This window comes from Ascidiella aspersa, chromosome 4, assembly GCF_963924565.1.
Source record: "Ascidiella aspersa chromosome 4, kaAscAspe10.2, whole genome shotgun sequence".
In the NCBI taxonomy this organism is placed as follows: Eukaryota; Metazoa; Chordata; class Ascidiacea; order Phlebobranchia; family Ascidiidae; genus Ascidiella; species Ascidiella aspersa.
The window spans coordinates 32359382-32383710 of record NC_139450.1 but is presented as its reverse complement, the minus strand read 5'-3'; the positions used below and the strand labels follow the sequence as shown (position 1 = coordinate 32383710).

The 24329-nt window shown below is 37.0% G+C and overlaps 1 protein-coding gene and 1 non-coding gene across 2 annotated transcripts; both read right to left on the bottom strand.

Annotated features, from left to right (window-relative positions):
- Positions 1–3589: 3589 nt before the first annotated feature.
- Positions 3590–23749, bottom strand: LOC146157540 (uncharacterized). Its single transcript, XM_083388246.1, has 21 exons — positions 23671–23749; positions 23015–23138; positions 22264–22386; positions 21117–21239; positions 20340–20431; positions 18935–19183; positions 17707–17829; positions 17063–17161; positions 16485–16612; positions 15721–15870; positions 14849–15052; positions 13680–13824; positions 12861–12970; positions 11966–12094; positions 10579–10716; positions 10012–10121; positions 9150–9357; positions 8268–8409; positions 7339–7502; positions 5916–6086; positions 3590–5375 (listed from the first exon to the last, which is right to left on the bottom strand). The coding sequence occupies exons 1-21, from the start codon at positions 23747–23749 to the stop codon at positions 5148–5150; spliced, it is 3039 nt and encodes a 1012-aa protein (XP_083244372.1). The 3' UTR covers positions 3590–5147.
- On the bottom strand, positions 22685–22758 carry Trnat-ggu (transfer RNA threonine (anticodon GGU)). The gene has a single exon. It is a non-coding gene; the product is annotated as a tRNA-Thr (tRNA).
- Positions 23750–24329: the final 580 nt, after the last annotated feature.

Genomic DNA, 24329 nt, shown 5'->3' with positions numbered 1-24329 from the left:
TAGACAAATACTACCTAATTTGGGGCAGTACCATTTTATTAATATTAATTCTAGCTTTAATTTTGTTTAGCCATCTATCCTCACAAATGTCTAACATGTGGAACGGTGGTTGGGAAACAAACTGAAAAATATAACATCTAGAAATTAACGGTCTACAATCAAATATATCGGGTTGGGATATGGCATAGTGATGATGCAGTACGGTTGTGTTACTTAGACCATCGTGTCGAAATGCGTTCCATAACGAACGGTGGGTAGACCAACGGGTGGAAAACTTATTTTTGGTTTTCCCCACGCATTGTTCTTTACACAACGTGCATGTCGCAACGTATATACCGTAATTGCGGCGGGTAAGCGCTTCCTTAAGCGGTATAGCATGGCTGCGTGTGGCTATGTGTGACGTTGAGCTCAAAATTGCGATGTGTTTGCCGAAGTGGCCCAAATTGTATGTAACCATTTACCGCCATATCAAATAGAACACTATAGCAATGCTCTTCTACAGTAGGCCTAGTGTTTTCTAGTTTAAATACCTTTGTAAACAAATTCATAAATTCGTACAACTTACAAATAGTAATGAACATGTTGCTCTCGGTCAAACTTTTTTGGCCTCGATCATAAATAGCTTGAGGGGCACGACTTTATCTCGGTTTAAAATTGCTGAAAAAAATAAAAAAAGCATTCTGTTACAGTTGTGGCCAGGGTTTTTGAGCAGTCGTAAATGTTAAATGTTCCGGCTCCAGCCCTGGAGCTCTATTTTATCATAGTTTAGATCCAGCTCCAGCTCCAGCTCCAGCTCCGGCTCCGGCTCCGGCTCCGGCTCCGGCTCCGGCTCCGGCTCCGGCTCCGGCTCCGGCTCCGGCTCCGGCTCCGGCTCCGGCTCCGGCTCCGGCTCCATTAAGTCAACAACTGAGGTTTAAGAATTAACGCTTAATTTGCAAAATATCTAGCGTTTCAAAATAATCACAAACAAAACAGCACAATAAAAACAAAAACAAAAAAATAACACATTGGTAAGTTAGCAAAGGTGGCGCCAAAGAGGCAACAATTCTTAATTTTGAAGGGTTGCTGTGAAATTATGTGAATTCAGCCATTAATAGTAGCATAGTATCTTATGAAATACTTCGGAGCAGGAGCTATGTTTTAAACAACTGGCTCCAGATCCTGCTCCAGCTCCATTTGAATTTCAAGTAGAGCTCCGGCTCCGGTCAAAATGCACGGTTCCGGGGCTCCGGCTCCATGCTCCGGCTCCATGCTCCGGCTCCAAAGCCCTGATGGTGGCATGCGCTAATCCCGACCTAATCTGTATGTATATGCCTTAGCTTTGATATGGTATATACTTGGGTATACAGTATACCCGGTTGAAGAGCATTCTACTATAGTTATGTTTTTGCCTAATTCAATTTTCGAAACAAGTGCCAATAAGACTAATTATACGATCACAAATGCCAGCAATATATTTACAACTATAGTTTATCAACTTGTATTTCAGAAATCAAGCTCAACAACGCAATCCAATCGTCACAATCTCGCTGTAGCCATCTTGATCGCCAGCGCTCTTGGTTTGGTCTGGTTCTTTGGTTTCTTTATGATGGTGTCCGACAACGTCCAGTATCTGGTTGCTATGAGCTGGTTGTTCACCATCGTCGCTTCACTCCAGGTAGTACAAAAATATGCATGAGCTTTCAGAGGTTTAGGCCTTGTCGATAAGATTTAGAACTTTTCAAGTTACTTTTGATATGATCTGGTACTGAGCAGGGATTTTGCCTACCATTATTGCTTCGCTCATGGTATCACACACAAACATACACATACAGAAAGCACATGTTAGCTTATGGTATAAACAAATGCGTAGTACACTTGGCACATGTAAGCAGTTTTACAATCAAGTGTTTTAAAGAGTAGGCTGTAGTATAAAAACCTTGTTTAATTTCGAGTTATTATACGCAAAGCAAAAGACATTTATTTTACTGGTAAGGAATTCAGGAAAATGGGTCATTCGGCTGGAAACATTCAAATGTTTTTCCTAAATAATTAAGGCCAATCAAGTATTTGACTCAAAGAACTAAGTTCAAACAGAACAGAGTTGTGACTTAAGTTATTACAATGCTACTTAGAAGCATCGCTGCAGATATTAAGCATAACTTACAAAATAAGACAAATTGTACCAAAGCACCAAGTTAAAAATGTATGATTTAGCTTGGTATACGCAAATAAAAACACATCGTAAAAAATAGTTCGAAATTAACTCTGGAAGTTCTTAAGTCACTTTAGAACAAAACGTTGACTTAAGTTATTACAAACTACTTAGAAGCATTTCTGCAGATATTATGCATAACACAGAAACCAAACACATAGTACGAAAGGTCTAAGAAGTTGCAAAATAGCTTGGTATGCGCAATAGGAAAAAATAGTATCTCAAAATACACAATCATCATATTTTTCGTCTTCTCTTCCAGGGTTCCTGCGTCTTCGCGCTTACCTGTTTACGTCAGGGTGACGTCAGACGTTTGTGGTGGCCCCCCGTTCGTCGCCTCCTATGCTGCTGTTCAGGGGGGGGCAGACACCCCCTTGGCCACCGTTTCTAGCATCGCAAACAAGTCGGATAGCTCAAAGAAAACCAACAATTCTAGCTCCTTGCATGAAGAGAAATCTTAATTGGATTTACCTTTGCCGGTATGGTTGGATTTGCTTGATACTTTTCACACCTTTTAACTAAATTTTTATACAGTACAATAATAAACAATGCTAGCTTTTCGTAGGTTTTAATGTTAATTATTTCCAGTGTAGGCTACACTATTCAGTTATTACGTGTTGTCCCTGTAAAGTGTAAACCGTTTGCTACTCGTTGTATATATGGTGTCGTATTAACGGTAACAATATTATATCCATCTCTGCAAATTGCCTATTTGTCTAATTCTAAATATGTTAATCAGGTGGCACTACATCAGTGTTTCTTAACTAGGGGTGCTCGTGCCCCAAAGGGGTACAAGAACTGTTCCTAGGGGGTGCGGGGGTGCGGGGGTGCGGGGGTGCTGAATCAGATACAAAAAATGTAATACTGCAAATTTATTTTAAGCAATGCTAGAAGGGGGTGCGAGAATTGGCTAGTGATTTGAAAGGTGTTTAGCAAGGAAAAAAGTTAATAACCACTGCACTATATAAAGACCAATTGTATTGAATTCTCGACAAGCTTTCGCACAACCGTGCTTCACCTGTATGGTTAAAGAGAAACTCCCATTATTATATCCAGTTTAGCGTTTAAAAATTCGGCAAATGCTTGGTTATTTGGCCAAAATGTAATAAAGATAACTTGCTTGATAGCTTTTGGTGGACACTTGTAGTTAAATCAGTAGCAATCAATATGGCTTATAATAAAACACACCGAGAAAAGCCCTCAAAGAACTTCGCGTTTTAAGGTGAATTCGCAACGCCTGCGTCCTTTCTGTGGGGCTGTTTCTGTAAAACATACAGCGTTGTAAAACAACATTAAATTGCAGTGCTTTTTTTACAAGTTGTAAAACGCAAGAGCAAGAAATGAATTGCCTGGAAATCAACAGGAAAAAAGAAAAGAATACAACTGTTAAAGGATCAACTGTTTTTGTAACATTAGTTAAGGTAAACTACAAGACGAAGTTAGGGTTGGTTCGGATATCAATAATTTTTGGTATCCAGATATTTGTACTTTAACTTAACCGGTTAAACAGATAAATAAAAGTCTATTCTTTGACTGTCGATCTTTTGCAATTTACGGAATAAAGACGATTGGAAAATCACCCAACATTAGGCGATATAAGCAGCAAAGTTAAGTGAACGAAATCACAAAAGGACACAACGTAAATTTGGCGAAATGATCTATAACGAATTGTAATTCTTATGACTAGTGAAAGTGCAATAGCCAGACCGAACTCTAAATTCAACTTTAAACAATTGCCGAATTTATTCACTGTTTTAACTAATTTGAAGTAATCTGTATAACACAAGGTTTTATGACCCGTAACTGTAACGACATTACGAATTAAATTAGGCAAAAGTAAAATATTCGCGACGAGCTTCAATATAAATTGGAAACCTTAAAGCCAAGTTTATCGGAATTCTTTACTGTTGTCGAACTTTTGCCCGTTTGGCAGCGCAACCAAGAACTATGTTTTTAGTCAATTTGTTTGCAAAACTTTACAAGCTTATTCTCAGGAAGCATTTACAAATGTCCGAGGCGTTGAGACAGATAAACAACTATATTTGTGTTTTTTTTTTCTTCGTTCTACCCTTATCTTTGTTTATTAACTGAGTTTTGAAATGTTGCTTTTCTATTAGTTATAGTTCTATGTATCACTTAACCTCTAATATTTTGCTTTTATAGACCTACAATATGGCATATGGCATATATACTAACTTTATGGAATGTATGCCTTTGCCCGTCAACATAAAAATGAAGCAAGGCGTGAAGCAAAATATAGGCATCGTACTATTTAGCAAACGCAAGAGTTAATTTTATCTACACGTTACTAAGATTAGTGCCGGTTTGGGATTTACAAATGTACGAATCGTCCCTATAGAAAAATCAGATGCCATCGGAAAAAAGGCAAAATTCCAGATTAAGGTCAGTTCGCATCCAATTATTTATTTTTCACTGGCAGTTATCGCAATCGTGTCGTACATATAACTAAATTTGCCGTCAAGTGCTGCCTCGTTAAAAATGGATGTCCGATAATTTTGACATAAAAAAATGTTCATTAGGAGTAATTTCTATATAAGAAAATATCAACTGAAGAGTTTAGCCCTAAGTTTTAATGTCAATCAACCAAATTCACTTGGCGGTAACCGAAACCGCTTTATATCCAATATAGAACATAAAGCAACGCTAGGCATTAAACAAGACAATTTTGTAGAAGAAACCGTAACCTATGACCCCACATACTCAGATCTCAGTATGCTATTTCTAGGCTCTATTAGTTTTATGAATGGCAGTTATATTTCTATTCCTAACCTATAGGAAGTTGAGATTACAAAAGTGTCAAAAGCTAAAGACAACAGACAGAATTGTTTTTAGAAAAATTTTTGTGTCAAAAAGTTCCAGGAGACAAAAGTTCAAGTAAAAAAATGACTCCGCCAATACAGGCATAAAGAAGGACTGTACAAGCAATTGAGCATCACTTGACGATCACCGAAACATTCTCATGATCAGAGCATGGATTGCTGTTGCTTCTCATGTCGGTTCTCCCGGTGTTCGACTTGTTCGCGGTACTGGTTACGCTTGTTGATTTTGAGGGGGTGTCTGCCTCCCCACAGCAGCAACAGAGGAGGCGTCGAACCGGTGGCCACCACAAACGTCTGACGTCACCCTGACGTAAGCAAGTGAGCGCGAAAACGCAGAAGCCCTGAAAGAGAAAAGACGAAAAATATGATGATTGTTGTGTTTTTTAGATAATACCAAGCTAAATAGTACATTTTCAACTTCTTGCGGCACTTAGGTACAATTTGTTTCAAGATCATAAATATTAGAATAAGAAGAAGTAGTTGAGAAGAAAAGGACATAAAACGTTTGCTTTATCAGGCCAAAGTATAAATTCCATTTATACTTTAAACGGTATTTCTACTTTGATCTGATGAAGCGCGATGTGCAAAAGCTGGTCGAAAATTCAATACAATTTGTCCCATATAGTGCCACCTGATTCCTCTGTTAAAAGTAGATATACTTATAATTAAGCTATGAAAAACCGTACCACATCATGCCAAAAGGAACAAGAAAAATTTTAAATCTTCAAAGTGTCGACTGTTCAGGTTACATCGCTCGGGTCTCATAATATCGGACACTTTTACTTATTACCATACCACACCAAAAGTTTTGAAATTTTTAAATCTTTAAAGTCTCAAAAGAGCTTAAACCTCCTACAAGCTCATGTATGCTTGCGTTATACCTGTAGAGAAGCGACGATGGTGAACAACCAGCTCATAGCAACCAGATACTGGATGTTGTCGGACACCATCATGAAGAAACCAAAGAACCAGACTAAACCAAGAGTGCTTGCGATTGAGAGGGCGATGATGAGGTTGTGACGGTGCGAGGGATTTTTCGAGCTTGAAGAAAGCTAAAATTGAAGTTTTAAGATACAGCAAAAATTATAATAAACGAAAGAAATTTTTTCCCCATAAACACAACTTTCTGCATCAAATTCAATTTTGATTTTTGACTTTAGAATAAATACTATTTTCCAAGGGCTGTCCGATAATTTGTTTTCTTGTTCCGATAGCGATGTCTGTTTTTTTAGGAAAAATGTACGACGGCCCTGTGCGATACCAAATGACGTCATTACTTTGATCAACTAGCAACATGTATTGTTGTCAAATTTGATGAAGCCAGAAATTTACCTAAATAGTTTTACCTAAACGTCAGAAGCTTAGTTACGTTTAATTATTTTTCAACAATTTTCTGAAAATTCACCTTACAAGGTAAACATAAGTTTATGTTTATAGCAACCTGTGGCTCAAATTGCGAGGGGCTCCGGTACAACTCTAGTATCGTTCAAGTAACGATGTTAACCCTTGGCATCGGGTAGAAGCTTCAGTCTATTAGTGGGCTTTTGTTTTAACGTTTTCACCGATTTGCTGCATTGAACTATTAAAATATAGCCTACTTCTTCTACTTCAGCAGAGAATATCTGTTATTACTTAGATCAGGGATTCTTAAACTTCTTTTCAACACCGACCACCTAAAATGATTTTGGTTCGCGTTGATCAGGGTCGGCGTGGAATTGTTAAACATTAGGTAAAAAATTGACGTCATAAACAAGTAGGCAAACCTGCTGTTTTCAGTCCGACAAAAGTGAAACTAAAATTAAGTGTAAATGCATTCCCGCAGGAGGCCCCATAGAGTTTTTCCATTTAAAAATTTAATACTTGAGAATAATGCTCCAGAACTGTTTTTTCAATCACATTTTATCTTACGTTTTTCTCGTGAAAAGTAGAGTAGCATATGATTTAAGGCACATTCAACTCCTCGTTCAAGTGAGACAAGTGTAACATTTCAGGCCAACCACACGAATATTCGATGTAAAAAACTTTCAGCTCACGTTATTTTTCTTGCAAGTGAGGATGGTAAAACATTGCGGGCCAAATATACGAATCATATTATCGAATAACATTTTATCCCACCTCTCGTTTTACATTTTGAAACTGCAAATAACCTAGCTAATTGCAAGAACTCTAGATTTTAGGCACACTATACAAATGTTATCAAATCAAATTCATCTCACCCGTGTTTTTCGTCTTGCAAGTGAGACAAGTGTAAGATTTCAGGCCAACTAGACGGTAGATGGAAGTAAAACTTTTATCGTAACTCACGTTCTTTCTCTTGCAAGTGAGGCTGACGATGACGAGCAGGAACATGACGAGGTTGAAGAGGAGCAGAATTGCGACAGGGAGGAGGAATCCGATGTAGAAGGAGTAGCCCTTGATCCAGCACATGTTGGAAGCAAGCATCGTGTGGGACAAACTCGCTTCAAGAGCTGTAAAGCAGGTAAACATATACAATGTATTGGCGGTTTAACTTAACGGACAATTAATATACAGAGTAGGTTAAGCTCAAGCATCGTGTGAGACAAGCTCGGTGCTAAAACTGGAAAGCATGAAAGTATACGCAATGTCTTGGAAGTTAACGGAAGTTGGTTCACTTAAACGTTTAAAATAAAAGGCCAAGTATGTGGAGAGACGAGAAACAAGGATACAGACATAGGTTAGAACAGGGGTTCTTAAACTGGGATCAATGGAACCCTTTGGGGTCCGTAAAATAGTTTTAGGGGTCCATGAAGGCCTAATTGAAATATTAGTGTAAATTAAATTTGACTTTCACATTTTTAGACCGAAATCAACAGATTTATGAAGTTCATTTTAATTGTGACATTTAAGGACGTCATTTTTTTAAAATTTTTGCATATCGTGGTCCACGCGACGTCAAAAAATGTTTAGGGGTCCACGGTACAAACAGTTTAAGAACCCCTGGGTTAGACGCAAGCATCGTGTCAAAGAGGATCGTAAAGAGGCTCTATAATAACGAAGTTAAAACTGTTTTGCGGTTACAGGAAAATTCATTTAAATGATAGACCTGCGTTTAAAAAAAAGCCAGTGTATTAAGCGGGTAATTAATATAAAGATATATGTTGGACGCAAGCATCGTGTGAGACAGGCTTGGTGCATTAGCTGTAGAAACAAATAAACTTTATCTTGAAAACGGCAACATGTATTCGGACAAACTATTCGTTTGTTGAATTTACCTTGTCCACAGACCGGCGAAGTATCAGGCGCAACTTCGTAAACTTTGTTCACAACAATGTTGATGGTCACAACGATTGCAGGGAATCCAAATGAAAAGAGGTAAGCCTTCAGCATGTAGTTGTCCCAAACGGCGTCAAAGATCTTGAAAGAACAAAAAAAGTTTGTAACAATAGGAATGTTATGCGGTTTAAACTGTAGATTGAAATATCCTCCGACAACCAAGAGAACCAACGGGTCCTGGAGTAGTGGATTTTATTCGTATGCAACACTATACGTCCTTGAAAAAACGAGCAGACAACCGGTGTTTTGCGGAGTTGAAAAGTAACTTTTTAAAGAATAGTTTTGAGTTAATTAACTCGATTTTCCAATGTGGGACCAATTTCCCTTCACTCTGAAACGACAATAGGTTTGCTCTTGAGTATTTTATATTGAGAAAGACTAAAATCGTTTACTCAAGCGGCAAAAATTACTTATTATTTTTCAAATATTGTCCAATATTAAAGGTCTAAATTTCTAAAAGCAATGAGTCTCCCCTAATTGCTTAACTGTAAAATGCTGAAACATTGAACCAAGAAAAACACGCCTAAACTATCAAAATCAATCAATCAACTTGATAGTACCTAGATTTCCATTAGCTAACAAACTATTGTAGAATGACCGAGTGCTCAAAAACACTTCTACTAAAAATGGTGCTTCGTAACTATTGAACCACAAAGTTTATTTAGTAGAAATTTAGAACTCATTTCTTTACCAAGACAAGCTTCGCACCTTGACAATGGACTTATATTTATATAAATTGTCTGACCTAAATTACTAGCTTTGCTGAAGTATTCTTCTATCAATAGTTTTTTCTATTTAGCAATCCATCTTTTGCCTCTCACCTTAACTATAGACTTGTATAGCAGGTGTCCGTAAACTGCCATCCAGCACCAGTTTGAGAGCAGGAAGAAATGCAGAAGTAGAGCCGAGGCCAGGCACCTTTCTTCGTGCTGACGTTGATCGATGCCGGCCACAAATATGAGGTAGACGATCGAGAGGTTCACACAAACGTTGATGAGAACCTGCATGGGACGACGCGAGCGGATGTCTCTGAAGAAATACAATGTAAAAGGCTGTTAGAAAGTACGTATTTACAATTGGACTCAATATATTGAATTAAATGTAATGTCAAATCATTAGCAACATGATCGTGATGTAATTTAAAACCATGGGACTGTATTAGAAAATGCGTATCTGCAATTGGAATCAATATGTTGAAGTTATGAAATCCTAAGTAATTAACAGCAAGATACTGAATAAAGAGTAATAATCTATGAGACTGTAAGAAAGTGCGTTTTTACAATAGGACTCAATTTATTGAAATTTAAGCACTCCTTAATCTTTAGCAGCTAGATGATAAAACAACAACACATTAAAGTGACGGACTCTTAGAAATTGCACATCTACAGTTGGAATCAATATATTGAAGTTAGATGCAATCCCTAATCATTAGGAGCAAGATTCGGAGATAATTTCAAACCATCAGCACCTTAATTAATTTGTATATCACTAGTCCACCTGAAATTGGATACAATCCTTGATCATTAGCAGCATAATCCCGATGAAATAATAGTCTATAATTTAGCGAGCCAACTGTGAAACTTAAAAACTTTTGGGCAATTGATAACCGTTGAAATCTTTGTGCCATAATTAAATCAAATTGATTTAATTGACGTGGACGTTTATACATAACAACTAGTTTACTTGGAGCTGAGCATGAGAATAACGGTGATAGCAAGGGCAGCGACGGACAATCCACAACCAACGTAAGTCGTAAGTTGCAAGGGAACATCAGCTGCAACATCGTAAATGTTCTGCAGAGCAATTTTTCCGTTAATTAAAAGTTAAGATTTGCAAATTTGTAACAAAAAATCGACGGAAAACACAAGTTCCTTTTTTAATTGAAAGTCTGAGCAAATAAACACAATCAAATCACTATGCTTATGGCCGTATAATTTTATCTATACATTAGGACGTTGGGAGCAGTTTTGAGAATGTTGCATTTATCAGGGGTTACGTTTGTTCGAAAATAAATCTATTTAAGTAAATGCAAAATAATTATCTGACGTAAATATTGTTCATTGATGTTTAAAATAAGTAAAGAGAAATTCAGAACGTTAAAATCTTATTTATTTCTACATGTGCTTTGATCTTAAAAAAATCGAAATCTCCAAAATGAAAATCTCTAAACAGTACGCTAAAATTGGTTGTGAAATTTAATAATTTCTCAAGGCCTAAAACTTTCCGCATTTTCAATGCTTAAAGACTTACCACTAAAATTGCGAAGTTCGTCAAATGATCGCATTGGCAGGTGGCGGGATTCGAACCCGGGACCAAACAACATCCTTGGGTTGACCAGTCGTTGGTTGTGAAGTTCCAGAACACACACGACTGGTTGACGTACTGAGCCTGAAATAAAACAACACAAACCATAGAAATTGTCATTTTTGTACGAGACACGTAATTGTTATATTCTGAAAGGAACCACATGCCTTGTACAACCTGCAAATATTTAAAGAAAATAACAATGTAGATAACAATGTACTGACCCTTAAACAAAACGCAAGTAATAGAATATTATACCGAGAGCCATGGTCGTGAGTTCGAACCTCACCGCAGGCTAGTTGTTTTTCTAGTCTGCCCTGCTTGCATCATTGGTCGACAGATTCGGTGAAGAGTCTGCAATGGCTTTCGGTATACTATTGATATGTAAGCCGTAATCGTTGGTCAAAAAGCAGCATCAGAAGGGCTAGATTTCAGTTGTAAACACACATATGTGTGTGCATGTTTCATTGAGTAATAAAATAAAATTTTTATGTCAAATAATAATAACCCCGTGTAGAGTGCTTGTACAAATTGTCAAACAACTAGACCAGGGGTATTTAAACTTTTTGTAACCCGGAACCCGAATTTTTTTTGCTTCGCGTGGACCACGGTAGGCAATAAATTTTTATAGATGACGGCCTTAACTGACTTTAAAATAAAAATCAACTTTAGAAATCTGAAAGCTTAGGTCCTAAAACTGTGTAAGTGAAAGGGAGTCTAAACGCATTTAATGTAAAAACCGTTCTATTTTTAATTAAACTTTAAAAAAAAATTGATTTTTTTTTTCAATTAGGCCTTCACCCTCAAAAACTAGATCACGTACCCCCAAAGGTTTCATGTACCCCAGTTTAAGAACTCCTGAATTCATGGTTGTAACTGAACTACAGAACTAAAACGAGTAACTAAGTTAATAAAAAATTAAAACGGAAAACGTTTAGCACACAGGTTTTCTTCAGGAAGGCTGACGAAATCAGCAATGCTTAAAAACTTAACCTTCGTGAGTTTCGAACTCACAACCTGGGAAGTACACGGTAACGTTGAGGCTAATTCAGCGATACATAGGCCTACATTTTTCAGTCGATCATACTTATGAAAAAAAAATCAACAGCAAACTGCAGAGTGGAATCGTTTTGCCTTTGTTAAACAAGCCTGCGTAATCAGTTGAAAAGCAAACTTTAAGAAAATATTGTTTGACCTTATCACTGCTGTTTATACTGACACCACATCACCACGGGTTGTATCTCATTAGAAAAAACACATTTGGTTAAAATATATTACAATTTTATTTGAAATAGGTTACCAATAGAGGTAATGCAACAATATAACTAGCAACCTGCAAAGTGGAATCGTTTTGCATCTTCCCACCGGTCGAATTGACAGTGTTGTGCGTTATATTAACCTTGTCGTTAAGGTTCATGATGGATGCTGGGGTCGTTTCGTTTCCAACGTTGCCAGATACAACCTGGAGGAAAAATGCTCAACATAAGAAATAGTGAAAATGGTTGAAAAGTTTTCGAATATTTAGTAAAATATTTATTCAAACATAGCTTTTCTTTTTTCTTTCACTTGAATTAGAAGAGTTGTCTGAAGGAAACATTGGCCTATCGGTACTCGGCCACATGCCAGTCTAGCTAAGTTTCAGAAAAGAGATTTCAACATGAAGTATTTTAACTTGCCTTTGTATGGTTTATGGTTGGCCTGTTCTGGCGGTTAATGTAAGATCTTTAGTCAAATCTATCAATTTATCTTTGACGGTGGTCGGAATGGGACTTGAATTCGGAATAAAAACTAATAACGTAAAAAAAAACTAATGACTTCGTATTGTTATTTTTCGTTTTGTCGAGAGCGATCAGACTTAGACCGAAAGTATTTTTACATGTTATTACATGTACTTATTGAAAAAACTTGTGATTACTTAAGTCAATTACTTGACTTTAGGGCACTTTTTTTTCAAATGACTTGACTTGACTTGACTTGAACTTCAAATAAGGTGCTTTAGGTGAATAAATTTTGATAAAATTTGGTTGTTTACTGCTATATTAAACGTAATAAATATTACTGGCTATTTGATTCGTTTTTTGGTGTTTGCTATGTAAGATATGCCAATGCTGGGGACGTGCCTTGCTATTTGTTTAAGATGACTTGACTTAAGATTTAAATTAATTTGCAAACGGCTTGACTGGGCTGAAGTCAAATTGAAATGACTAATTTAAATCGCAAAGACGTACCCATTTAGCCTCCTGATTAGATGGGAACAAAGTGCTGCTTCTGTGCAAGAGAAAAACAGCTCTCACTGGCGTGTCACTTGCTAAGCCAACCTGCCTCCGTTTGCGCATCGCTGCAGTAAATTCAAGGTTAAAGCTTAACGACAATGAAAGGTTTTTTAGCTGTTTTAAATGCTATAAGTACTGTCTTAAAAGTGTAAATGATGCTGTGTGATTGAAATACCTAATTATATATTAAAGCGGTTAATCTTGTGTGAACGTTTATTATCTTCATTATTTTCAATACGATATATAGGAAACGCTTAATCTATATGATTTTGATTCTTTAGTTTAGGTCTCAAAACAAACTGATACAATTATGCTCTAAGTTAATTGTACCACAGAAATACTGCGATGATCAATTTATTTTTGTGTGTAACCTTGCTGGCGTTAAACCTTCTTATCTTCAGGTGAACAGTAGAGACAAACCTTTTATCAACTAAAACATACGATTGAATAACATCCAGTAAAAATTAACTTAAAGCAAAGACGTTCTGCCATCGTTTGAATAGTTTAAAGATTGGAACCGGTTCTAATTTTTACCGTTGTAAAAGATATATGCTATGTGTAAAGACTGGCCCAATTAACTCGAAATGCTGCAAGATTCTTATTTCCTAGCGTCACACTGTATTCTGATTTTTTCACTGTTTTAACCATGTTCTTGAAAATCATTAGGAAAGGCTAAGCTTCGGCGTATTTACAAATCACAAAGCAAGCACAAATCAGTAAACAGTTTAGCAAATCATTCTCATTTACACCACCAAACAGAAGCCAGTTCTAAACCTGTTTTCAATCTTTCCGCCTCCTGTAGCGCCTCCAGCGGAATGGTTATGGTTACTGGTTGAATGGGGGTTGTTTGGTTGTTGGGGTCTTGGTAAACTGAAGGCTTGAACTGTGCATCTTGGGTCAGGTTTTGCTGGAGTTTCACCTGAAATATAAGTAATGTGTTGTTGTCCTTAACAAACCAGCAATGCTTGTAAAATTTTTTAATTCAAATAACTAAAATATTTTTCAATTAGAGATGAAGAAAGTATCGTTTTTTACTCGCCCATTTTTACTTGTTTTAAAAGACTTTATTTTTACTTTGAGGATTTTTAATCACGGTTGTGCGAAAGCTAGCCAACATTAAAATGTAGGTTGTGTCAAGAGTGTCATCCGATTTCCTGCTTTGATTCGGCAAACAACCCAGGTTGATTTTTAATAATTGCTTACTTTGGCGCAGTGCTTTTCAACCCGTGGGAAAACATCGTGCGGATGAATGTGCGGATGAAAATGGTGCATTTTTATGTTTTATTATGTTTAATACAGTATAATCAAAGAAGCTGGTGCGCCCTTTATGCGTTACAGGTACAGTAAATATAGTCTCGTATAGAGTCTCGTATACATTGCAGCTTAAGTAATTTATTTTATATCGGCCAAGGCTTAGGTAGAATTTTAATACACAATTTAAAAAAAAAAGGTTGAAAAGCATTGCTAGTTTGGCGCAACAGCTTACCAACATTACAATGCAGTTACCGCTCAAGAGTGCCACTGTTTTGCAAACTAAGGATAAGGATCAAAAGGCAAGATGTTATCATCTAGTGAAATTCCATTGGCAAGTTAATTTTCTTTGGTGATTTACGAAGAATAGTTGTAATTGTTGGGAAAGTATTACTGTTTATATTTTTTTAGGATCTTTATCCGTTTAAAACCATGGTGTTTCTTTTTAGATTGTTTTTGTTTATTTCAGAAAAAAAACTAAATTTTTTACAAAATAAGATTCGGCCGATAATTTTTTTTTCTTTTACTCTAGGTCATGTGGGCAAATACCATATTTTACTTGAGTAGTGTTTTCCCTTTAAAGTGGCTACTTCGTTTAACTTATCTTTTCGCGTTTGCTTTAATCAATATTGTTCGAAACTAAAGCTAAAAAGCTTAAACAATAAGTGTTTAGTAAAAACTGTCACCAGCACCTCTGCCTCTACATTGGGTGAAGAAACCGTCAGCACATTTGACCCGCTCGTAAGGTTCACTCTGTACGCGAGCGAGGTCAATGACCTTACGAGGTCATTATTGGTCGCGTTGTCTGTCGCCGTCTGATTGGCTGACGGCTGCTCGAGAAAGGTGGTCACGTGGTCGGCGATGTAAACGATGTATTTGTAAGCGAAGGGCGACACCTGGTGGGAAATAGGGAATATAATTTAAAATTAATAGATTTTATAAGTGGAAAATGACGTACATATGTGAAGCAGCTGGTCAAATAATAATGTGGAAATTGCTTGTTTTTATTTTAGATTATTAAACTTAGGATTAAATTAAGGTTTGGAAGGCTGATTGTTTTATTTTTTAAAATACTCTTGATAGCAACTATATGCCTTTTTAGCAGAAACTTGTATCATCATAATTATGCTTTTTTAGTAGTTATATAAATAGACATAAAATCAAAATGACAAAAACGCTGCTGAAACTTTGGCTTATGATCAGTCTCTTGAGTTCTTACTTAATTTCCAGAAGATTTTTTAAAAAGCAACTAAGTGTAATGTATCTCGATAATGAATTGCAAAGTAAAAAAGGTCGAGTAGATCGACATCACCTTGACGTTTCGATATGACCTTGTATCATCTATAGTGAATGTGACAGAGAAGTAAACCAAAGCATTACTTATAAAAGTTGGGACGCAATTGTTAGTATTCGGAGTTTCCAAAGTCGAAGCAATAACCTTTTCTTATAAAGCTACATTCATTATCAAGCTACAGTACAAACCGGTGCATAGCGTACCCAGCAACTAGTGTAATGTAACCAAATTGCCACATAATCGGATGCAACATTCAAAGGTCATATTTACCGTAAAGTTGGTTGAATTGGAAACCGTGTTGATTAGGCTTGCAGTTGAGGTAACATCGTTGCTGCTTAAATTGGCCGAATTGGATGTGAGAATGTCAAGTTGTGACACAGTTTCCTCGAATGAAGTCTCGTTGAGATTATCAACCACGATCTTGAAATTTAACAACATTCAATCAGCTAAAAGAAATTTAAATTATGGAATAGAGTAACGTTGGAAGTTTTACTCAATTTCAATAAGTCAATATTGGGCTCACGAAACTGCTGAGCTCCTCAATATTTGCTGGAGTATTTCTTGAACCAACAACCTAAACGCGAACTCAACATCGCCACCACCTCGGCACCATGTATTTTTCTTTATCAGATGGGCGAGCTCATCTATTTAACCATTTTGGCTTTGACGAATTATAATTTAAAAGTTCACTGTTTTAATACACGTCATTGAAAATAACCATATCAAATAACATAAAACAAACGAGGAGAAGATAAATTGTTGTTAAAGGTGGGTGAACGCTAATTGTCGCCTTTGTAAATCCCAAGCGGTCGAAAAAAAGCAGCAAAAATAAAAAAGTCTTTTAGTTTGATGTAGTTATGGCTTGTGCAGTAAGTTATTTTAAAATGGACGCCATAGACTCAGGAAAGTTGAGATTTGCGCCAAAATCTTTCAAGGTATAGCAACAATATTGTTAACAAATCGCTCATCACGCGTTCAAAAATCTGTATACTGTTTATTTCTTCTATATTTACAGTAGCAACGGGTTTACTTACGTTGTTTGCTATCTCGCCAGCAGTAACATTTACACAAGGGACGAGTCGGAGTGTAGAAGCATCGAAAAACACCGAAAAAGTTTGGTTCCGTTGCTCAACAACACATTGGGCAGCAGCCAATGGCTGGCCTGTGGATAGACGGAGACGACATCATAGAGGAATCAAAAACGTAAATAAAAGCGAAAACTAGGTAATTTCAAACTAATACAGCATATACACAAATTTAGAAAAGTCCTGAAGCAGGTTAGTAAATTATGGGCCTTATTGAAGTCTTTGCCTCGGTGAATTATCTAACTTCTCCAAGGTGGGGCAGAGGTTGTCGAAATTATTCATTTAGTTACTGCCTTATTCTGTCATAGATTCAGTCGTTTTTTGTTGGACAGCCAGCCAGCCAACACATTTAAAATTACGCAATACGATTCATCAATATTACTTTAAATGTGTAATTAATACAATAATTATCATGCGTGACGCTACAGTCCGATATACCTGACATTTTAACGCGCTAGCCATTCTGGTATTTTTTAAAGAGTGTCACCTTGGTTGTGACCCACTAACGATGTCACTGTAACACTTACCTGTAAATATGCAGCTTTGCAACGAGTAACCGGTTTGTAAAGGCGGGGTTTTGGTGAAGTTGTATGTTATTCCGTTTCTTATTAGAACCTCACAGGTTGCTGTAGAAAGTAAATACGCTTACCTTATTACATTTAGAAATAAATTACGAACGGACGCGTTATAATAAGGCAAAATAACTTTCTATATGTTACTTTATGGCTAGACTTCGTAATAAGAACTATTTAACGCTCTTTAAACCAAGTTACATATTTTTTGTGTTTACTTAGTCAGTTTTTTTAAACATTTCAGGCTTCTTTATTGACCAAAAATGTATTTTGTTTTATTAATGTCGTTTGATGCAAAACGTGTATACAGTAGTGATGCATTTATTTGAAAAAAATTTATGAAAATTTGTCAGTAATACAAGTAGCAACCCAAGTCGCTTGTCCAAAGACTTCAGTCAAGTCGAGTTATTTTAAAAAAGTAACTCAAGTTATTACCACACTTTAAACAACGCTCTACAATATTACGCTTGTAATAGTTTTTGTGCATTTTATTGCTGTATTTTTTACATTTTTCTTTTGCACATTTTGCGTAGATTTCTTAATTTTGTTTACTACTCTGGAACCTTCTATTAGGTAACCCTATCACTTGTCACACTTACGCGAGCAGTAATACTGTCCATCCCCTGTAAATCCATCATTACACCGACACGAGCCATCCAAACCTTCGCGTTGACAAGTTGCATTTCCAGCACAAACCTTGCTGGTGCAAGGATCCGTAATGGCTGCGAAAATAAAAAAGAAGAAATTTGAAAGAGGTTAAAAAAATAGTAATAATAATGAAACAATTATCTTTGCACTTAAATTAATCAAGGATATTTAGGCAAGTAAGGTAAGTCTAGAAAGATCTAACCCAGCGTTTCTCAACCAGTGGGTCATAAGAACATTTGAGGTGGGCCACAGACTAATTAAAAAAAGTTAGATTTAGTTTCATTTGTGTCACTATATTTAATTTTACAGGAATAATGGCTTGTGGAGGAATTAAAAAGGAAAGTAAATTTATTGTTCAGCCGCAAGTATCTCACTAATGCACGGTTGAATAAATAATCTGTTTCGTTTTGTTCTAACTAAACCTATTTTACAGTTTTTTCTGTCATAAAACTATTTGGCCACATACTTTTTTTGCAACCTAAATGGGCCACGGAAGAAAAAAGGTTGAGAACCACTGAGCTAAGGTTTAAATAAGGCGATACAAATAGTAACTATAATGACACACTCATCGTTGTACACGAGAAATCAATAACGGATTGTCATGCAAGCATAAAGGCTAGAAAAAAAAAACATCCTGATGTGGTAAGACTCGAACTCACGACCTCGGTCATACCGGGACCGTCGCTCTACCCACTAAGCTACACAGGCTCAGAGAAGAGCGAGTCGAGAAACAACCATATCACCATTGCTTGTATCCTTTTAATACAAACAACTCCATATTGAAGGGGATCTACAGTACCAAGTTAATTAAATAAAAGAGGCATACACATACGTGTACAACAACTGTGATCTAGCCCTTCTGAAGTCGTTGTTTGATCAACACAACATAGGCTAGAAAACAACTAAAATGCGGTGAGGTTCGTCCGGTCATACAGGGACCGCAGCTCTACCAACTTAGCTACATAGCATTTCAGAAGGGCTAGATCACAATTGTTGTACACGTATGTGTGTGCATCTTCCATTGAATGCCGTAGGGTAGGGTTACTCAACATACCGGGACCGTCGCTCTACCAACTAAGCTAAACAGGCTAAGAGAGGAGCGAGTCGAGAAACAACCATAATGCTTGCTACATTCTGTTAGTTAGTACAAGAAACTCCAAATTTGGAAAATGTATTCACCTTTACATTGATAACCACTTTGCTGGTATCCAGCAGGACAGGAACAGGTGAATCCCCCATTCGTGTTTGTACACGTTGAACCGGAACAGATACCCGTCACTGTTGCGCACTCATCCGTGTCCACGCAAGGACTTGTTGGCGGGAAACCAGAGAAGCCGGTCTTACACGTGCACGTGTAGTTGGCGCCACCTGCCGACTGAGTGCAGAGCGCATTATCACCGCATGGTGGCGGTATGGGCGGGCAGACGTCTGTTATGAATGTTTTATGGTTTACTATTAAAAAACTAATGAAAAAACGACGGTTACCTCATGCAGAAATACTCATATCACACTTCGTCAAACTATTTTAGTATATTTAATAAAATTAAACCAACAACAACACTTGGAAATAAACTGCATACAACGCGAAAATTTCTTTTGGATTGCAAATTTAAACGCCCAAATTTTATGCATATATAAAATTAAATCCACATTGGTCTGGGTAGTCTTATAAAAATATCCGTCCAACATTTACACCTTTCAGGCCCAAGTCGACCAAAATCGCCTAGCAGTTCACTTTTCGCTGTCTGTACGTTCATCCCAAAATAAACTGTGGACCAACATAATGTAAAAGCCCCGTTTTTCTCATTCTCTCAGTGCCCAAAGAATACGCGGTTGTGCGAAAGCTTGTCAAGATTTTAGTGCAACTTGTCGTAAAACAATGCCTGATTATAAATAGACCAGAGGTCGGCAAACATTTTTGGCGCGGCCCCAAGTAGTCGTTTCAGAGCTTGAAGGCCCACTACAAAAAAATGGCGGATTCAGGATATTTGATTTTAGGATGAAATATGTAACTGCGCCTTTATGCCCGAAACTCTGCCATATCATAATGTAAAACATACTATAAAACGAAGAATATAAGCGCGAAGCGCCAAAATATTTTTAAATACATACAGTTGAAGTTGGCCAAAAATATAGTTTGACAGGCTCCAAGGATCACATTTGGCTCGTGGGCCTTTCCAAGCTGGGCCAATTTAAAATTTCTATGACACAAAACCTTTAAAATAAAGTGCAATGAATGCATGGCTATCACGCGGCCCACAACTACATTATAACACTAAGCTATTAGAAAGTAACTCGCGGCCCACTAAAAATGGCTCTGCGGCCCACATTTTGGCCGCGGCTTACAGCTTGCCGACCACTGAATTAGACAAATACGGCATTTTACAAAGATTAAAGCATTTAACAATCGGTGACGTTCATTCCAAAGTGCAGAGATCTTTTAGGAAACTTTAAATTGGCTATACTGAAAAAAGTTCTTTCGGTACTTCGGTACTTTTAGTAACTTTTTCAGTATATACTATGCCTGGTAGAAATAGTGTATTTATTAAATTTATCTCTAGTTTTAACCAGGCAAACGACCAACCTGATATTTGTGTGGTGTTACAGTTCATAGAGACGTTTTTGCATCGAACGCAAGTAACTCCATCCCCGGAATATCCAGTCTTGCAAGCACAACTGAAATGATTCAAATTTAACAAAATGGGAACCTTAACACAGTGTTTTAATGACTTAAGTCAATGACTTGACTTACGTGCACTTAAGTCACTATTTTTAAATGATTTTGGGAAGAATGACGTGACTTGACTCAGGTCTTTTCGACAAATGACTTGAATTGACTCAAGTATTTTAGTCTTATGACTTAAGTTGAAATAAAGTGGTTTTATTAAGCATCTTTTTTCTACAATTGAGCTATTTATCTAAATGTTTGCACATAAAACAGTTTTCTTGCTATATTTAGGTTATTTTGTACTTGAGTTATTGCTAACAATCGGACGAGTTTACCAGTTAATAGTTTAAAGTTTTATTTTTAAGACAAGGATTTGACTTGAAGTTGACTTTCTCTAATTATGACTTGACTGGGACTTGACTTGGGCAACCGATGACTTGACTGGGACTTGACTTGTTGTTTATTTAAAAAGACTTGACTGGGACTTAAGTCATTTCAAAATGACTTGTTTACAACACCGCCGTAACATCACTTAGACCCGCCATTTGGTTAGCGCTATTGGTCTGTCAATACAGCTGAGTACGAAATATTCGTTGGTAGTAGTATTACTATTTGTATTTGGTTTTTATACAAAATCGTATTTGTTTTTAATTGTGAATAATGTATACACATCGAAAAACAGCAAAAGTATACCTGTAACTTCCGTTGGTATTCGTGCAGTCGGCATTTGCATCACAAATGTTTGTTGTATTGTAGCATTCATTGATATCTGTACAGTAATATCCGTCTCCACTATATCCAGTGTTACAAGAGCACCTAAAACAAATCAACAGGAGCTCAGTAAAGTAAAGTTATATATTCCTATTTCTACATGTAAGACTTAGGCATACGCAGGTGGGAAAGTGAAATAGCTTTCTTACCGGTGCAAATGAAAAATGTAAAAAATGACCTCACAATGTTAAGCTGAAACACTTTAGATAAGTAAGGATCTCCAACGGACAATAAAATGTAAAAGAAAGATTCTTGTCTTCGTATCCAAACCGGTGCAAATGAAAAGTGTAAGAAATGGTGTCACAATGTTACGTCATAGAAGGACATCATAAAAGAGAGGTGAGATTATCGTTTTATATCGTGCGCAAATGTGCAATTGTTGTCATCGTATATGTTGTATTAACATGCCTCAAAATGCGTAATACTTGACAGTATAAATAGCCAGAAAATTATTAAATTGACCATAAAGAAATTAGAAGTTGCCGTTCCGGCTTATATATTTAATACTGCGTAGGAGTATCCTTCTGTGCGTAGCGGTAAAGCTATAGGTATGTCCTGCACTATTTTATTCCTATGCCTATATAGGATAAAAAAACGGCCGTCCAATTTGATACCAAGGCGCCTTTATAAATTAGAAACAGTTGTTGAATTTAAAAAGTGCAACGATAATAATGTTTGCAAGGTTACAAAGCCAAAATTTGATTGGCATTTAGTTTACATGAACGACAGGTGATGATTTTAGATCCGATCGAAACATACTGTTACAATTTTGGAGCATAATGGTTGCAGTAACATGTATTAAGAATATCAAAGCCTAGTATTTTGAACGTTTAGAATAACTTTTAAGACAATGGGTAAAGGTTGTAGTTAGAATTAGAAACATTATCAAAGCGTTTTTAGAAATAGGTAGCATTTTGAACGTTTCGAATAACTTTTAAGATAATGGTTACAGGTTGTAGTTATACGTAGAATGAATAACAATTAAACCCTATACGGGTATTATTGTAACTTTCCCTTTTCTCTCTTAATATTGGTATCAAATACAACTAAATAGCACAGCTAAGTATACCTGTAGCTGCCAATGGTGTTAGAGCACTGAGCATTAACGTCACAGCTGTCCAAGCCAGTCAAGCACTCTTTCACATCGTTGCAGGTGAATCCATCGCCGGAAAATCCAAAGTGGCATGAACAACTGAAAAGATCACCACAAAATTAAGTCCCAGTCCCAGCCCCAGTCCAAGAAAAGTCCCAGACCCAGCCCCAGTCCAAGAAAAGTCCCAGTCCCAGTCCCAGCAAGTCAAGGTTTAGTCCAAGTCAAGTTCCAGTCTAAGTGGTTTGCATAAAAAAGCTAAATAATTTAAACTAGTAAATCCGTTGGATATCGAGTGATAATTTGATCAGTAAACAACAAAACACGTAACATTTAGCGGGAAAACTGTTTTATTAACCGATGCCAATTGATGTAAGAAAGGAAGGCTATAAAAACAACTAGGCTGTGGTGAGGTTCGAACTCACAACCTCAGCCATACCAGAACCGTCGCTCTACCAACTGAGCTACACAGGCTCAGAGAAGAGCGAGTCAAGAAACAGCATTGGCGCCGAAGCTTGTTACATTCTGTTAGTACAAGAGGCACATATTAAATGGGGGTCTGCACTACCGCTTTATCATGTCACACCTATACGTACACACGACTTGCTCCTCTATGAGCCTGTGTACATATGTTTCATTTATCGAAATGGGTTTTCTATTCAACTAAGCCAGTAAGTCGAAATAGCCAATACATAGAATCCCGCAGCACTTTTGCAAAGGGCCAACTTACGCATAACTTCCGTTAAAGTTTGTGCAAGAAGCGTTGGCATCGCAACCGTCAGAGCCCAAGAGGCACTCGTTAATATCTTCGCAAATGAATCCGTCACCCGAATATCCAACGTTGCAAGCACAACTAAAACAATATCATCAAAGATTAATCAAATGCTCTAATGATCAACTCAAATAGCGGTACGTTTAGGTTAGTATGTGCAACGTTTAGGTTAATATGTTTTATGCCTTAAATTTCCTCTGAATACTGTTGAACTCCCTATAGTAGGCTACAGAGGTTCTCACACTGGTCTAGTGTGTCGTTTTAACCTTTTAATTGCGGAGCAATATAGATTATGCATTAAAACGCAAGAGCTGTAGTTTTTAAAATGCCTTAAGACATTATTATTTACTGACAGCTGACATGTGCCTTTGAAATCATTAATCAAAAACTGTACCAGGTGATTATAATTTAGCAACTATATTCTTCAATTGTGATTCACTTTTGCGACTGCCACCCATTATATACTTAAGATCCCTTCGGAAAGACTTTGCCAAAGTCAGAAATGCAACAGGCAACAGTGCCATTGTTTTTTGTCTTAGCTCCCTACTGAGCCTGTGTAGTGTGTTGCTCAGTTGGTAGAGCGATATGACTGAGGTAGTGAGTTGGAATCTCACCACAGGCTAGTTGCTTTTCTAGCCCGCCTTTGATGGCACTACAAAGCTGACGGGTTTTGGTAAATCTTGCAGAAGGCATCTTGTGTGATATTCAAGATGAACGTCGACACAAAAACACCAGAATAAAACTTATTTAATTTCCCGAGACACAGAAAACATATGCTACCTTTTTGTTGTTGTTTTTACATCCCACGTGTTATACAGAAATATATAAAAAAATATTGTGTTGGTTAAAAATTACACTTGCTCAAATAAGGTGTTCCGTATAGGCTAAAATAAAGTTCTGATTAAAAATAGAGAAATACATACTGAAACACCGAAACCCCCGGGAAATTTCAACATCTATTCTTCTCACGCCAAAGGTCTCCGTTATTTGGTTGTATTTGCGTAACATTATCGCGACCACCGGCAAAGAATTCCTGTATGTTTACAATTTTACTGCTGAAGCGTCCTTTCCATTTGCAACGAGGCGAGAGAAAACAACAAATTTCTGTCTATTAACTGCTTGGCAACCCTGCCGTTCAATTTGTCTCTCCAAGCGAATGTTGTGGCTAAGCATTGCGTGCGACGCTCAATTGTGAATACATATGTTTTGTAATAGGGACGTTCCCAGAGTTCGAAACTATTGGGCGCACTTTGGTGGACAGATTTCTGTTATT

Coding starts and splice junctions, on each gene's coding strand:
- LOC146157540 (XM_083388246.1), bottom strand. CDS start 23,749: ATGCCTTCTGCAAGATTTACCAAAACCCGTCAGCTTTGTAGTGCCATC. Junction 17,830..18,934: donor AAGTGGTTATCAATGTAAAG/GTGAATACATTT, acceptor TTATTTTCGCAG/CCATTACGGATCCTTGCACC. Junction 16,613..17,062: donor GCAAAGCTGCATATTTACAG/GTAAGTGTTACA, acceptor GTCTATCCACAG/GCCAGCCATTGGCTGCTGCC.